Source organism: Pteropus medius, unplaced genomic scaffold (assembly GCF_902729225.1).
Source record: "Pteropus medius unplaced genomic scaffold, Ma_sr-lr_union100, whole genome shotgun sequence".
NCBI classification, from domain to species: Eukaryota; Metazoa; Chordata; class Mammalia; order Chiroptera; family Pteropodidae; genus Pteropus; species Pteropus medius.
Window position 1 is genome coordinate 26,844,418 of NW_024349802.1, and position 15,293 is coordinate 26,859,710.

Genomic DNA, 15,293 nt, shown 5'->3' on the forward strand with positions numbered 1-15,293 from the left:
GGGGAATGCCTGTGCCCGCAGCGTGACCAACCAAGGGAAGCGCCAGGCTTCCACTCAACGACTCCACCAAGATTAAAAAAAAAAAGAAAGAAAGAAAACATCACAGCCCGAAGCCTTACTCATTTCTCCACTTTCTCAAAAGCCTGAAAGATTCTTAATAGCCAGGAAAGAAACCCTCAAAAATGACTGAGTGGTTCAGTTACAAACTATAGTTTGAGAGCATTTCATACTCAAAATGACTTTCCTTACAAAGCAGGAGAAAATTTTACCAAAGAACATCTCACACCTGACCAACACTAAGAATATATGTAACTCAATAGCAAAATTAGTTTCCATTTAATCCATTAACCATAGTTTAGAAAGTCAGTGTTAATAAGCAAAATATTTCATTTAGCCTTCAACTTCCCTATTTCCACAATGCTCGTTTTAAATTCTGTATATGGCCACTTGAGTATTTTCTTGTCAGTAACTTCTACCTCTACCTCTAAGTTTAGCACACTTCTGAAATGACACTTTCCATTCCAATGCCGATTCTGAGAACTGAGAAGTTAAATGTTATACTTAATTTTAAACGAGAGTAAAAGAACTGGACAATTAATCTCTCTTAAATAAATGGCACTAAGTCTTTCTTCACTTCACTGTTGATTTAGTAAAGTCACCAAGTTTTCCACCTTTACTCAACAGTAGCCAAATGGCTATTCTAAATAAAATCAAGTGATCAATAACCCTTTGAAAACTGGTATCACACTGTTTTTGAAATTGAAACACATATTTACTGTATACAGTCTGAATAAAGCAATTTCAAGGAAAAACATCCCAATGGAAAAGTTTAAATGTATAAAATAACTTAAAACCTTTTTATCAAAGCCACAAATTATTTCCTAAATTGGTTTGCCAAAAGCCCAACACAAAACTTACATATTATGGAAAAATTTGAGGATCCACTGTTTGATTTAACTCTATGCTTTCCTAGTAGAGGGCTTGAATAACCGATCATAGCAGAGCAACTTTCTAAGCCTCAATGTCCCTGATCATCTAAACGGTTTTACATCATCCTTATGACATATGAAAGATCCAGAATTAGGCAAATGTACATCTTTAAATTCACTTGACAGTTTTGTTTCATATATGTAAAAGCATCCACTCCAAATAAACTATTACTTCTCTTCATTATAGTACTGAAATTGTCAGAGGCGCATCGAAACATCATACTCAGGTTAATATCAGCTTTACTTGACGTTAGCACCAAAACGAGGGGTATTAAACGAAAGAATAAAAGCAAAGTTCATAATAAAAAGAAAAAAATCCAAGATGAAGGTTAGAAGAATTTTAAAAAGAAATAAATTTGAAAGAACGCTCACCTGCAGTTAGGCGGAGGGTCTAAAGTGATATCTGCCAGTTCCTTCTGAATCCTGGAGTCAGGGAAGTAAGAGAGAAAAACACAAGAAGCATTTAGGCGTTGGTAACCTCCCATCTGTAATGCACCGTTCTGGCAGATAAACCTAACCTCCTGCCGTGATAACTGGATTCTACTAAGGGAGAAAACCACACACCAAAAGCTTCAGAGATCCGTCATTTAGGAAAAAACTTTTCACACGGGCAGCGAGTTGGCGGGCCAGGGTCTCTTGTTATCATCTACAACGTTTGGGTGCGAATCTGGCCTCGGACCCTAAAGCAGTTTTATTTCTTGGTGTTTTCCACTTAGGAAATAATTTAAAAGCTTCTCACTTGCGGACTAGTTTTCTGAATGGTACTAGAATGTGTCAGCAGCACACATTCATCTTCCCTGGACCTCCGGAGAAATCAGAGCCATCGCGAGGGTGTAAGGACACGCCCCACAGTCTCCGCCCCCCCGCCCCTCAGAGCCCGCCCGAGTCACCCCTTGCACCTGGGACGTCCTCACGCCCAACCCCGCAGGGCGCCCCCCCAGGCCGCCCCGCGTCCTCAGTGAAGATGTCAAAATGGCCGCTCCCCGCGGGGCCCCTCGGGCCCTAAGTGACCTGCCCGCCGTCGCGGGGTGCCGGGAGCGCACAGGCCGCAAAGCGGACCCCTCCGGCTGGCCGCCCACGGCCGCCCGGGATCCCCGCCCCCACCCGCGTGCACCCCACGGCTGGGGCCGCGCATGCCGGCCGCGCGGGTGAAGTTGCGTGTCAGGGGTGGAGAGAACTGCGCTGAGACACCGGGCGACTTCCCAGCTCACCTCCACCGCGCCCCGTAGCCTCCAGCCCCGACGCCGCGCGCGGGCCCCAGCCGCGAACACGGCCTCCAGTAGCAGGCCCGCAGCCCGCACAGGTGCACCTGGGCCCGCCCCGGGTCCCGCAGGCTCGCTCGCACTCTCGGCCCACCTTTGCGGACCTGCTTTTTCCCCGGACATTCTCTAACTTCCCTTAGGTCTGTCCCCTTCTTTCTCCATCCGGTTTTCTGTCTCTGCAACAACTCACGACTTCACAAAGAACTCCATCCCCCACTCCTAGGCCGACGCCACCAGGCCGTTCACACCAAGCCCTTGCCTTTGTCTTCTGCTTACCTAGGCGCTTAGAGCATCAATTAAGACGACAAAGTTTGAGGCCTTCGAAACACTGCCTTCAATTTTTATAACCTTTCCTGCTCCTCTCATTTAAAGCTCTAACGGGCTAGGTTTTAACTTAAAAATCTTACTGAGGCAGCACGGTAGTAAAAAACTAATACACATTCTAAAGGCAATCTGAATCACAATGGATGCTTTTCTCTTTTAAAAGGTTTTCTGAGGGTAGAAAGACAAGGCTGGCTGGATCCTTTGGGGAGCAGGTTTTAGAAAGCACTGTTTTTTCCAGGTATAAGAGAATTTAAGGGTGGTGATTGGAGACGTGCTTTGAGTCTCCTACTGGAGAACATTTCCTGTCCCCTACAAATCTGGTCAACTTTAGGGGTTTTGCTCACAATCCCTACTAATATCTATGTGTCCTGCTAAATTCTACTGCTAGCAATAACTATCTTAGTTCTGAGATACATCCCTGCTGTATGACTCATTATTGCATGTCGGAGTAAAAGTTTGGAACCCTGGTTTCCTGATTCTTGACCTGCATGCATATTAGAATGACTGTATGTTAAGACCTAAGTACATAGGCAAAAAATATCCTCCCCCTGAGGATGTCGCATAAAAATACTCAATGACTTCACTTCTCCTTGCCAACCCAACCTCTACTACTAAATAGTCAAGAGTAGTCGCTTCTTTAATATCTAAAAAGTGTAACACCAGACAGCTTTATCCACTTCATCTCTACAGCAAACATTTGCACCATTTCCAGAATACTGGCAAAAGATTTGCAAGAGTAACTCACATATGTTCCATAGACATTCCTGTCCAGACCACTCTCAATGGGGGCTTTCCTGTACCCGTGGGCTAGAAGCCACTTTCCAGTATACAGTTAAGTAACCTTCTGTCAGCCAATTCAGGCTTCTTTTTCATTCTATCTCCGGGTATACAAGCGTCTTCCAATTCTATGAGCAACACCTGCTTTCCAAATCAATGTATTTCACAGAGTCGCTTCTATTGGGTCCGGCTAAGATCAATTTGCCCTTATTCTTTACTGGATACACCGTCGCTTTCCATTTTTTACCTTTACTACTAACCTAAGCTCTGCTTTAACACTAACAGCCACTCTTTCAGCAAGATATCCACGGAGCTAAAACTGATGTTAACTTTATAGGTAAAATTATATTTGTAGCTTCCATCTCATTTTTTACACTTACCTTCCCAGGCATTTCCAAAAGTTTAACTTCCTTAGCATAAACAGACAAATTTTGTTTTGTGACAAATCCCCCTCTGTAATTTACTGACACAAAGCAGACTATTTTCTATCTGAAACTTGCGCCTTTACCCTCAAATATATACATGTACACAAAATACAGAAACACTAATAACCTAAAGCAAATATCCTGCTTTAGTCAGATCAGGCCAAAAGTTGTCCCAGTACAGATCAAGGAGCCCTGACCCTGAGAGGGGAGCGTGATCAAGGAAGGCCCCATCCTGAGTGGGCAGCCTAGATGTCAGGTTCCACTACACAATGAGGGCCAGTAAGGACTCCCGGGAGGCTGAGATGCAGTCAAACCAATTCTCTGAAAACGAGAACAATCTTGCCAAGGACTCTTGCCACTTAATAGTCTAGACTATTTAAGCTTAAGTCACTCCATCTACTCAGGGTTAGATCACCAAAGCACTTTACCAACTTTTCAAATTTCAAGTCAAAGAGAATGACAGAACGAACTTGCAAACTCCAAGTTCCAGGTTCACTAGTCAGTGGAGAGATCTAAAGCCTCATGTTCCATTTTTTACATTCTTTTAAGAAAGATGTCCCTATCTGGTTAGATTTAGATTCCTTACTATCTTTCTGGTTTGTCACTTTAAAGTTTAATGACGGTCCACCTGAGAGGAGGAGTTAATGAAAGTAAGGGGGTTTCCAGGAATCTGCTATAGATTCTTGGAAGAGTCATGGGGATCAGAGGGAATTACTGAAGGATGATGAAGGTAAAAAGTAGTTTCTTCTCTTCCAAGAGGAAAAGAGTAAAGAAAAAGAGCCAGCACTTGATTACAACTTGTGCCATTAAAAAAAAAAAAATTTACAGCACAAGAGGAAATAGCACCAAAATTTTTGAGTCTCCCTGAAATTCGGTAAATTCAATTGCTTAAACTGAACAAGAGAATTACCGTTTTCATCACATATTGATTCCTTCATTTGCCTCAACTCCGAATCAGAAAAATCTCTTTAAACTCCATTGGAAAACTTCTGTCTCCACTTATTACATTTCTTACTCTGCTAGTATGAGTTATTTATTCCTTATGCAATTTGTGGAGGAAAGCTCCATTCAAAAAGATCGTATGTGCAACAGGTGAGGAAGATGTAAGATGGTAATAGAATTTTCATTTTGAGAGTTGTCTGAGCAGGAATTAGTAATTAAGTGCGATGACTGCCTTGGAGAGGGTCACATATTTGTGATTAATAAGACAAGTAATCTGAAATCATTTTGGGGGGGGTCAGTAATAGAAATGAGGATTCTCACAAACTTCAGCAAGAAATGGAAAAGGCAAGCCACAACAGAGACAGGTGGACAACGATTAAAAGGAAAAAAAAAAAAAGAAAACGAAAAACAAGCAGCAAGAGAAAAAATAATTAGGGCGTCCGAGGCCCTTCTTTCATTTTTAAGAACACAAATCATGAGGCGCATTTATGCTACCCTCATTGGGAGACAGACCAAATGCCGCAAGAGGCAGTTCGGGAAATAGGAAGCCTGAAGAAAAAAAAAAGTACGGTACCTCTTGGCGCTGGTGGAGAGGAGTTTGGAGTTTTTGCTCATGCTGACTTTACTCTCCTTCTTCTTGGGGGTGTTTGTTTCTTTCTCGGTTTGCTGGTTGGAGGACGAAGATGAGGAGGAGCTGGTGCTGGCCCTCGAATCGTCATCCGACATAGCGAACCCCCCACCCCACCCCGCAAACAGCCCCTGCAGGGGGAGGGAAACAAAACAGAAACACAACCCTGCAGCCAGTGTAAATAAGGAACTCGGGTGCTGTCAGCAGGACTTGGGTCAGGGGTGCACCCGACCGCCCACCGCCCTCCACTCGCTTTTCAAAGTCTTCAGGCCCATTAAGGCTTCTGCACATTGGACGCGGCTTGTTTGTTTATTTTGGGCCCCAAGCGGGGGACGCGGTGGGAAAACCGTCAGGAGCAAAGCGAGCTGCCCCTCCCTCGCCCCCCGGGGCTCGCATCGGGGCTGGGAGGGGAGAAGCCTGGCGGGCGGAGGAGGGCTGGGTGGGGGCGCGGGCGCACCTCAGCGAGCAACAGGAGGAAGGTCCAGCGGTCAGCCATCCTCGGGGAGTGTTTTCGTCACAGCTTTCCCAGAAGTCACTGAGGGGGCGGGTGGCCAGGGCGAGTCTGCTGGGGCCAGGAGCAGAGTTTGGCAAGGTCGGGAAGAGAGCAGGGGCGGAGAGGAGTAAGAGAGGAAGCCGAAACAGGGGGACGGAGGCGGGGAGCGGGTGCCCGAGTGGGGGAAGGGAGAGGCCGGCACGGGGCGGGGGGGTGCAGGGACGAGGAGGCCCGAAGTCCCCCGCACGCCGCGCCCCGACGCCCCTCCCCGCCGGCCTGCCGCTCCGCCGCCCGGCTCGGGGCTGCGCGACCGCGGCGGGGGTCCTGAGCACACGCCCGATTGGCACCCCAGGTGGGGGTGGGGGTGGGGGTGCGAGGGGGAACAGGCCTCCTCAGTGAGGGAATAACAATGAGCCCGTCCGCCCCGGAGGAGTTAAACCCCGCGGGCCCCCACCCCAGGGGAAAACGGGGCTCCCCCTCCCCCGCTCCCGGCCCCCTGGGCGGCCAGTGGGGGGCTCCCGGGGCAGCGCTGACAGTTCGAGCCACGATGCCCCCCCGCGTCCCCGACGCGGGCGGTCTCCGCACCCCACGCGGCCCGGGGTCCTTGCCCATCCCCCGCGGGCGGGCCCCGGACCCCTGGGGCTCCCCGGCCCCTCTCCGGGCCCCCCAGCCCGGTGCCCGGCGGCCCGGGCGCAGCGGGTCGGTGGAGGCGGCGAGGGGTGTCCCTGAGGCCCCGCGACGCGGCCGGGGGGCGGCGGGCGGCGGGGGGGATCCCCGTACCTCTCTTTGTGTCTGGCTCCTCCGTGCCGCCGCGGCGGCTGCTGCTGCGGCTGCGGCTGGGCCTGGCCACTCGTGTCTCTAGCTGGGAGAGAAGCGGAAGTGCAGCAACAGCAACTATTAAACAGGCAATGGCTTCCCCCAGCCACACACACTCGCACACACACTCCTCCTCCCTCCTCCCCTCCCTCCTGCTCTCACCCCTCCCCACCCGGGCCCGGTCCCACCCACCCGCGCTCCCCTCCCCCTGCACACCTCGGTGGGGGCGCGAGGGCCAGGACCCTGGGGTCCCCGGGAAACCCTGCCCCCCTCCCCACCCACATCCCCACCGAGCGCTTCCTCGGACGCCAGGGAAGGGGTCGAGGGGTGTGAATTTTCTCTCAAGCGGTTTGGGGACCTGGATCCTGGGCTGGAGAGGGAAAGCCGTTCCGAGAAGTGGGGTTCTGGGAGCGATTGGAACTGTATGGAATAGGGGGCCACGAGAGGAAGTTCTTTCCAATAAGGGCTTTTGGAAGGAGGGGGCGGTGGCAAATTGGTGAAAAAGATGGTAATCTGGTGGCAAGGACTTTGGACTAGAGAATGCAGCGGAACTCCTGAAAGTGATCAGTTTATGGGGGAAACAGAAATCCCAAAACAGGGGTTTCCTTTGGGCTTCCCTCTCTGGCAGTTTACCTGCTAGGAACAGAGGTCGGTTGGGTTAGGCACGCCTGGGGGGGAAAAAAAAACCAAACTAGAAATTTTCTGCTCAGGCACGTGCAATTTTACAATTTTAGTCACTTATAGAAAGTGGTGGAGTTTTATAAAAGTGATATAAAGGATTTCATGACAGGTAAAACCAACGTGTAACAGGTTTACAAGTGTGAGAAATCACGGGGAATAGACCCTATGCTACTGAATTAGACTGGATTTAGACAGTCTGATGTTTGGAAATTGGATTAAAAGTTTTGGGGACTCTTGTATCTTCTTCAGCCACAATATAAATGCTATTCAAATAATCGTTTTAAAATAATCCCTCGGAAATTCTGAATTGTTCCTTATTCAGTATTTTTTCCAAGATTAATTTTTTTAAGGTTAAGCCATCAAATAACGATTTAGTTTCTTATTTTTCATTTCAGTTGAAGGTATTTAAAGAGATATGCAATGCCACATGTACAAGGTCTGGTACTCTAAGGAGATCGCCCAGTCAGATTTCCGTGGGCCACTCTAAATTATCTCATTCAAATTGCCATCCTTTCCCATGGCAACAGTGGCTTCAGTTACCACAAGACAACACAAGATATAAAGCCCATGATATATCCACTAACCAAGAAAACAAGCATTCTTACCACTCCCCTAAACCCCTTCTAACCATCGACATGAAACTCCCAACTTTATCGAGACTCATAAAATAATTGTTCATGTTGCTTGCTCAATACTTACCAGGAAACCTGTATACAAGGAATTGTCATAGAATCAAGGAGTCCAATTGCTGGAAAAAACCTATAGGTCATCATTTCAGCCTCCAGCTTCGTATCTGCAGACAGAGCTATCTCTCAGTTGCTCAAATACATTAAAATGTTGAAAAGATTCCCAGACATAAGTGTTTGGTTTCAAGAGTCCTGGTAGAGTATATAAAAATAAAGACATTCCCTGCTGTACGCTATTTGAAAACAAAACAAAATCCATAAAACCAGGTTGTATACTTTTTGTATTTCTGATGAAAAATATATAAATTCAAGAGAAAACAAGAAACATGAAATAAACTCATTTGGGATGAAGGAAATCTAAAAACAGTTATTAAAATCGGGACTTCCTCTTACAAAAATCTGGTTTTCTGATACTTTAAAATATAAAATATGAGTCTACGCTATGAGTATAACCAGTAAAAAGTCATATATAGGATGAGAACTGGCTGAGAACACAGGAAAATAAACGGTTTGATTTGCTGATGTGGCTAGGACGGTGGGTGAATTTTTTCTTTCATTTTGGCTTACATAAATCGTAAACTTGGATACCAACTACAATATTTCTTTTAAAAAATGGAATATGCTAATTCGTGTGTCATTGTTGATGCTTGGGTTGGACTCGTCCCTGGGGAAATAAATCATATAATCGAAGGTCTCCTTTATAGGGAAGTGCTTTTCTAACCACCCACCGCTCTGGAGGGACACCAGCCCTATTTTGTGTACTAGCCTTCCTTATCTCTAACCCTGGTTAGTGCTTTACAGTTTGGGAATGACCACTGAGGGGGAATAAAAACGTCAAAATGTTTAGGAAAGAATCCACTACTCTCAAAAGACTAATCTTTATGTTAGATTATTTTAAATATATTGTTGTCTGAGTCATAAAAAAAAAAAAATTCATTCACAACCTTTCAGCTCTTCTACTTATTAACTATGCGGCCTAAGGAGCTAAATTGATCTCTCTGAGCCTCAGATCCTCATCTAGAAAGGGCAAGAATACCTGCACTGTACTGACTGGCAGAATTGTTAGAAGAACCAAATGCGTATCTATAATAAAGATGGTTTATTAACTGTTATACAAAGTAAATTATTAATAATCCCACCCCGATCCTACTTCTCAGGAATTTTGTTAGGACACGGGGTCTTTGTGACTTAGAATGGATGACAGGTATCAGAAACCTCCCAGGAGAAAGAGAATCAAGGAATCATAGGATTTTATTTACTATAAGGTATCTAAGATATGTTTGAGTTCAAATTAAAGCAAAGAAAGTCACTATGTCTTGTCCAAGGTCATTCAGTAAATAAGTGGCAAAATTGTGGCTATGGCCCATGTTGCCTACAGATGATTTTGTCAATTCTGGCAATATTGGGGGAGATGGGGAGGATCCTCAATTATATTATAAAAAGATATATTAAATAGTGAAAAACTGATTTACAAAAAGATACTAACAATCAAGACAGGAAAATAGAAAAATGGAAACAAGGGAATCACTGATTTTATCATATTTACTTGAACCAATTAATTACCCCATTGAAGTTTTCTACTCTCCATTCTTAGAATAATCATCATTTATTTACATTATTTAAGAATATATTTTAAATATGTAACGCATTCTCATGCTGTATTCTCCTAAGGATATCGAAGGGTATGCCACGAAAATATCCCTCTGCTTCTCCCCCAGCTCCGTGGTAGTCTATACATTTGGAAGCAAATGCATACAGATACGTGGGGATGCTTTGATTGGAATGCTCAATTTACATTTAAAAGATGCATCCGGTCACAGAAGCCCAAATGGTGCAACACTGTGATAGCTGTGGGCTTTGAGAAAGTGAGCTTCAATTTTTACTAATACTTATTCCTGATTCTCTGAATAATCCCACTCTCTTCTTCAAGCCATTTTAGAGTATCAAGCACTTTTAAGTAGAAGCACTTGAAGATCAAGGTGCTAACTGATCCCTGGGAGGTGAAATAATACAGTTGATTCAAAACAAAGAGACCCAGTCTCACTTTTGAGCACTGGTATTTTTGGCTTGTTGCTTACACTGAACTCCAAATATTTCATAAAGGCGGCCATTCTCATTGGCCAATTTCACACCCAAAGAATGTCAAGCAAATTAACATTTCTTAATATGGGTTTTAAAACTTACCTTATAGCTGGATAGAAAGGATTTCCTTTATCTCTCAAAAGAAAAAAAAATCTTATTTTTGGAATTGTAAAAGAATTTCTGTAAAGCCTTTCTGAAAAGATGGACGCACTGCAGGTGTCAGTCCACTTGTATTTTACGATGCTCCTTTGCCTAAAAATAAGGTTCCCAAAGAAGGGTCAATTCCACAAAGCCTAATGATCTGGGTTTTTTAATCTGTACATCAGGTTACTTTTCCATAGGCTTAAAAAAAAAAAAAACCAAATAACAAAAAACACCAATCTCTTTGAAGGACTCTAAGCATTGTCAGACTTTATTGGTCCTAAATTTTGCTATCACAGGAAGCTAGGACAAGAGCTAAATTATTTTTTCTACCACATGGAGGCATTGAACAACCATGAGATTTTCAAAATTTACCAAGACTTAATAAGAGTCTAATGCTTTCTCAGGCATGGGCAAAAAAGTTTGATGTCGACAAATGAATAGTGCTTAGTATGAAAGCATTCTTCTCAGTTTATAATTTAGGATCTCCTCCTAGGGCCTACTCTCTAAACAAACTAGCCTTCTTCAACCTCCTATACGTTAATAACACAAGGACAGACTATATTGGAACATACTGGATTGCAGTGTGAGCAGTTTGGTTCATTAGTCTCTGAAACCTTTCTTGAACTTAGCACTTTTTCAGTTTACTGAAATTTGGAGGAATGAAATAGTAGGGAAAAATTAATGTCACACTTTTAATTCTCAACTGTAAAACATTTTTTAAAACGTCAGCTTCCTCATAGGTCCATGGTATGGCAAATCTATAGTTAAGGATCCAGTTTTGAACCCGAACTTTATTTCAATAATTGCAAACCCCAGAGGCAATTAGCAGCAAAGATAGCAATCTTGACTTGTGAAGCCTACCTGACAAGTTTTGTCTTTGCAGCAGACAGTACTCATGTCTCAGCCCCAAATCAGTTCATCAACAAATATTTATTAATTGACATATGTGCGCTAAGCACAGTGCTAGGTGTTGTGGCAGATCTAAAGAAGTCTAAGAGGTTCTCTCTGGCCTCCAGCATGGGCTAGGGGAGAAGGGATCATATAATCTAGAAGGGCCAGTAGGACTTGGGAGGATGGAGAGGCATGCCCAGATATTGAAATGGCATTTAAAAAGATACGGGGAAACATCGGACTCAAAATATTTTATTACTCAAATATAAATATATATCATATAAAATATTTTACATTAAAAACTGAAAGAAACTGGTCTTTATTCTTCAAAAATGTCACTAGCATGAAAGACAAAGAAAAATTGAAATTCCAGATTAGAGGAGACTAAAAGCCTGAGAACTGAAGGGTAATATATGATCCTGGACCACATCCTGTACAGGATGGGCAAAAAATTATAAAGACTATAATTAGATCAAGTGAAAATATAAGAGCATGGAAGTTAGATTAGATAAAAGTATTACACCTATGTTAAATTTCCTGAAGTTGATAACTGTACTAAGGATATTCTTATTTTTAGGAAATACACACTGACACATTACAGAATAAAGATTCATGATGTCTGAAAATGATTTAAATAGCTCAGAAAAATAAACAACAATATATGTTTGGGGGGCAAGGGAGGGAGAGAGAAACAAAAGTGCCCAAATGTTACAATTTGGTAAATCTGGATAAATGGTATACCTATGTTCTCTGTTATTCTCGTGACTTTCCCGTAAATTTGGAGGGGAAAAAAAATGTAGTTTACCTCAGAGGAAATGAAATGGAATGAAGGAGAGATTGCTAACTCATTACACATCTCTCTATTGTTTCACTTCTTAAAGTAAGTTGTGCATTACTTTAGTTCCTTTAAAAAGTCTAACCACTAAATCTTTAAAGAACAAAAATATATATGGAAGCCGAAAAACTCAGGAAGTGATTGGGGAGACCATGAATACACTAATTTGGCTGAAGGACTCAGAAAAGCGAGTGGTGGGTAGAAGGATGAAAGTAGGTACCTGGAGTTTGCAGGGGGGCTTCCACAGTAAACTAAGAATTCTGGATTTCATTAGAGGATGAAAGGTACAAGGGAAAGACATTAGAGGCATTTTAGCCTGAGGGTATTTTAAGAAGATTAGTTTGACAGAAAAGCCAGAAAGGAAAGAAAGAAGTCAAGGAAACCAGGAGGAAGCCATTGAGGAGTCTAGGCTTAGGGAAGCAGCTCCTAATTCCTAATTCTCTGCGCTTATTTTAATTAATCACTGTTAAATGCGGAAGCTCTGGGAATTTAAGTCCCGTGGTAGCACAGAGTCTATCTGCTTAGAGCTATTTTAGAACAATGCTTGGCACTTAGTAGGCATGCAATTAAAAAATTAACAAAGGTAGGGAATGAAAACCGTCCTTGTCTGTAATTGTCCCGCTTTCCTTTTCCCACCTCTTCTGATCATCAATCACAGATGCATGATTACACCATCAAGCCATTGACAAGGGATGCGTCGGGCCTGGGTTGCTGTTCCCAGGGAAGCGTGAGTGATCCCAGGATGAGGCCTGAAGGACACCCCACCCCGCAGTGTGGAAAGGGATCCCCGCCTTGACATCAGAGTTATGGAATGCCACGCTGGGAGAGCTCTAGAGAGCATCAAACCTACCCTGTTCTATTGACAGATATGAAAGCCGAGTTCCAGAGAAGCAAGATGAGTTTTCTAAGATTAGGCCTCAGAACTAAGACCTTTCCCTTGGAAAAATCAACGTGGACTCTGGGGACTTGAGGAATCCATCTCTTCACATCTTAAACATGGAGCAGCAGCCAGGGACTACAGAAGCCAGAGGGAACCTCCGTGGAGGCAAAGATGCTCTTCTATCTACCCAGCACTGCTTTCCATGGAGCTGGACTCTATCATAATCTTTGATCTCCCCTCGGCAGGGGTCATTAGTTTGGGCGCAGATTCACTACATATGTGCACGTGTGCGGGCACACACACACACACACACACACACACACTCCTTGGTTCCTGAGTTACATCTACTAACTTGAAAGCAATCCTAAACCTCAGAGTAAGGTGAAGACAGATATTTGCCCAATGTGGCTGTGAGAGTAGAAACAAAGATTCCTATATTCCCTTCTTCATTCCTGACCTCTGTCACCTTAAGTCTTTTTAGATCTCGGTGAAATAGGAAAAGAGGAAAATGCAGTAGAGAAACAGGTGGGGCACTTTGACAAGTCCTTCAACCTGCTGAGTCTTTATTGTCGCATGTGTAAAATCTGACTTTATGAGATTTTTGAAGGTTAAATGAGAAACGTCTGTAAAATGCTTAGTCCAGTGCCTGACATGGCCTACGTGCCCAATAAATGGTAGCTATCATCAGCTGAACTTAACATGTTATCCTGGTTTAATGTATTTTTCAAGATTTAATTCAGTGACCTCGGACTTTCTTTGGTTGTTCCAGAGTTAATAAATTAGAAGTGTGCATGCAGCCAAACCTCCCATATACTATTTTGTGTTGTTTCCTGTCAGTTGTAAAATTGTTAGAAAAAGCAGAGGACCCCTGCTCTATTCCAGCTTTAGCCCAATGCCAAATTATGGAACTGAGTAACCACCTGTTGACTGATTGCTACGGTGACAAGAGCCTCTGAAAGAGCATGAACAAACAGGTAAGTCAGAAAACATCTGGGTTTTACCCAGAAATGTTCCTCTCTAAATGAGTGAGTCAGAAGGGCCCAAGTACGTGATGCTTCCACTTAAATTGTCTGGAAAACTGTCAGGTGAAGGTTCGTTTCAGAGGATTTGTGTCTCTCACACGGAATTCTCTTTCTCTCTAGATGGAATGTTAGTTCAGACTCTTAAAAGTGTTAAATCAAGAGATCCTAAAGAAAACTGGCTGTGGGCAAGGTGGGATTTTCAAAGAAGTTTAAAACACAAGGACTTTCTCTGGGCAATTTGTCAATCACAACACGGGTGAGCGTGAAAAATGTTGGTGAGAATGTTTAGGCTCCTTAAAGTGATTATTTTTCCCTATAAGATTTGCACTTTGGAATCCCAACACAATAGAACTATTATAATCAGCACTTTTTGTTTGAAAAAGTCATGTTCTGCAGCATTTGCTCGGGTTCTTATGGCCACTCTAGGGGAAAGATTTAGAACTGTATAATTTGGGGAAATATTTGTCCTCTTCTTAGATTTCAATATTTTAATTATATTTAGGGGTTGAGAGTCAACTTTTCTTTGAAAACAGATTTTTAAAATATAATTATATAAAGATTTATATTCAGAAACACTCAAATAGTGAAAAAGCCACTTATCCACAGCTCTGGGTCACTCCTTGGCACTACTGTATCCTTGAATGATATAAGCAGAGAGATTAGAAGGATCCTTCTAATGCTGAGTTTTACATTCCAATATTTAGAGTTTACTTAGTTCCAGTTGTGTCTTAAAATAAGTTTTTTTTTGGGGGGGGGTGTTGGCCTAAGAGGTATATATTTAAGATGTTATTTTTGGAAACTGCTAGAGAATGAAATGAAAACTTGTGATTTTCCTTGAACTTGGCATGAATAAAATATTTTATGAACCTGGAGGTGAATACATTTACTCTGCTCAAACTTTCTCACTTGGAAATGAATGGTTTAGAGCAGAGCCCAAAATAGGGAATTCAAATTCTATAGATTTGCCTCAGCTCTGTCTCTGCTTATGTATCAATCTTTACCAAAATTATCAACCATCCCCTTCTTAAAAACAAAGACAAACAAAAAACGCCTAACTTGCTTTGATCTCTAATGTGTTCATATTATAAACACATATTATTATTGATACCATGCCATCATTTATTTATTGCACATTTAGAAAATTTAGATTTGGCCCTTCATAGGAGAGGCTAGAGAGGTTTTCCTTAGAAGTATAGGGTGTTTTATTTTGTTTTCAATATAGGATTTTTCTATCCTCTTTTTATGAAATATATATGAAACTCCCACTTGTGTAAGATGTAGAAGGCAATGCTGTGCTGTGTCGCCATCATGGACTTGAACACAGTGTTGTGCTATCTCTGGAACAACTTTAAAACACAGCTTACGCTTCTTAAAAAAGCCCCTTTTTGTTTGTTTATATTTTATTGTGAAAAATTT

The 15,293-nt window shown here is 43.0% G+C and overlaps 1 protein-coding gene across 1 annotated transcript in view; it reads right to left on the minus strand.

The window, feature by feature from the left end:
- LOC120581656 (ubiquitin-conjugating enzyme E2 E1) overlaps window positions 1–6,758 on the minus strand; it is a 64,108-nt gene extending 57,350 nt beyond the window's left edge. Inside the window, exons 1-3 of the mRNA XM_039836762.1 lie at window positions 6,621–6,758; window positions 5,294–5,478; window positions 1,362–1,412 (exon numbers count right to left, since the gene is read on the minus strand). Of these exons, the coding sequence (XP_039692696.1) occupies window positions 1,362–1,412; window positions 5,294–5,445 (203 nt within the window). The 5' untranslated portion in view covers window positions 5,446–5,478; window positions 6,621–6,758. The remainder of the gene's footprint in view (window positions 1–1,361; window positions 1,413–5,293; window positions 5,479–6,620) is intronic.
- Window positions 6,759–15,293: the final 8,535 nt, after the last annotated feature.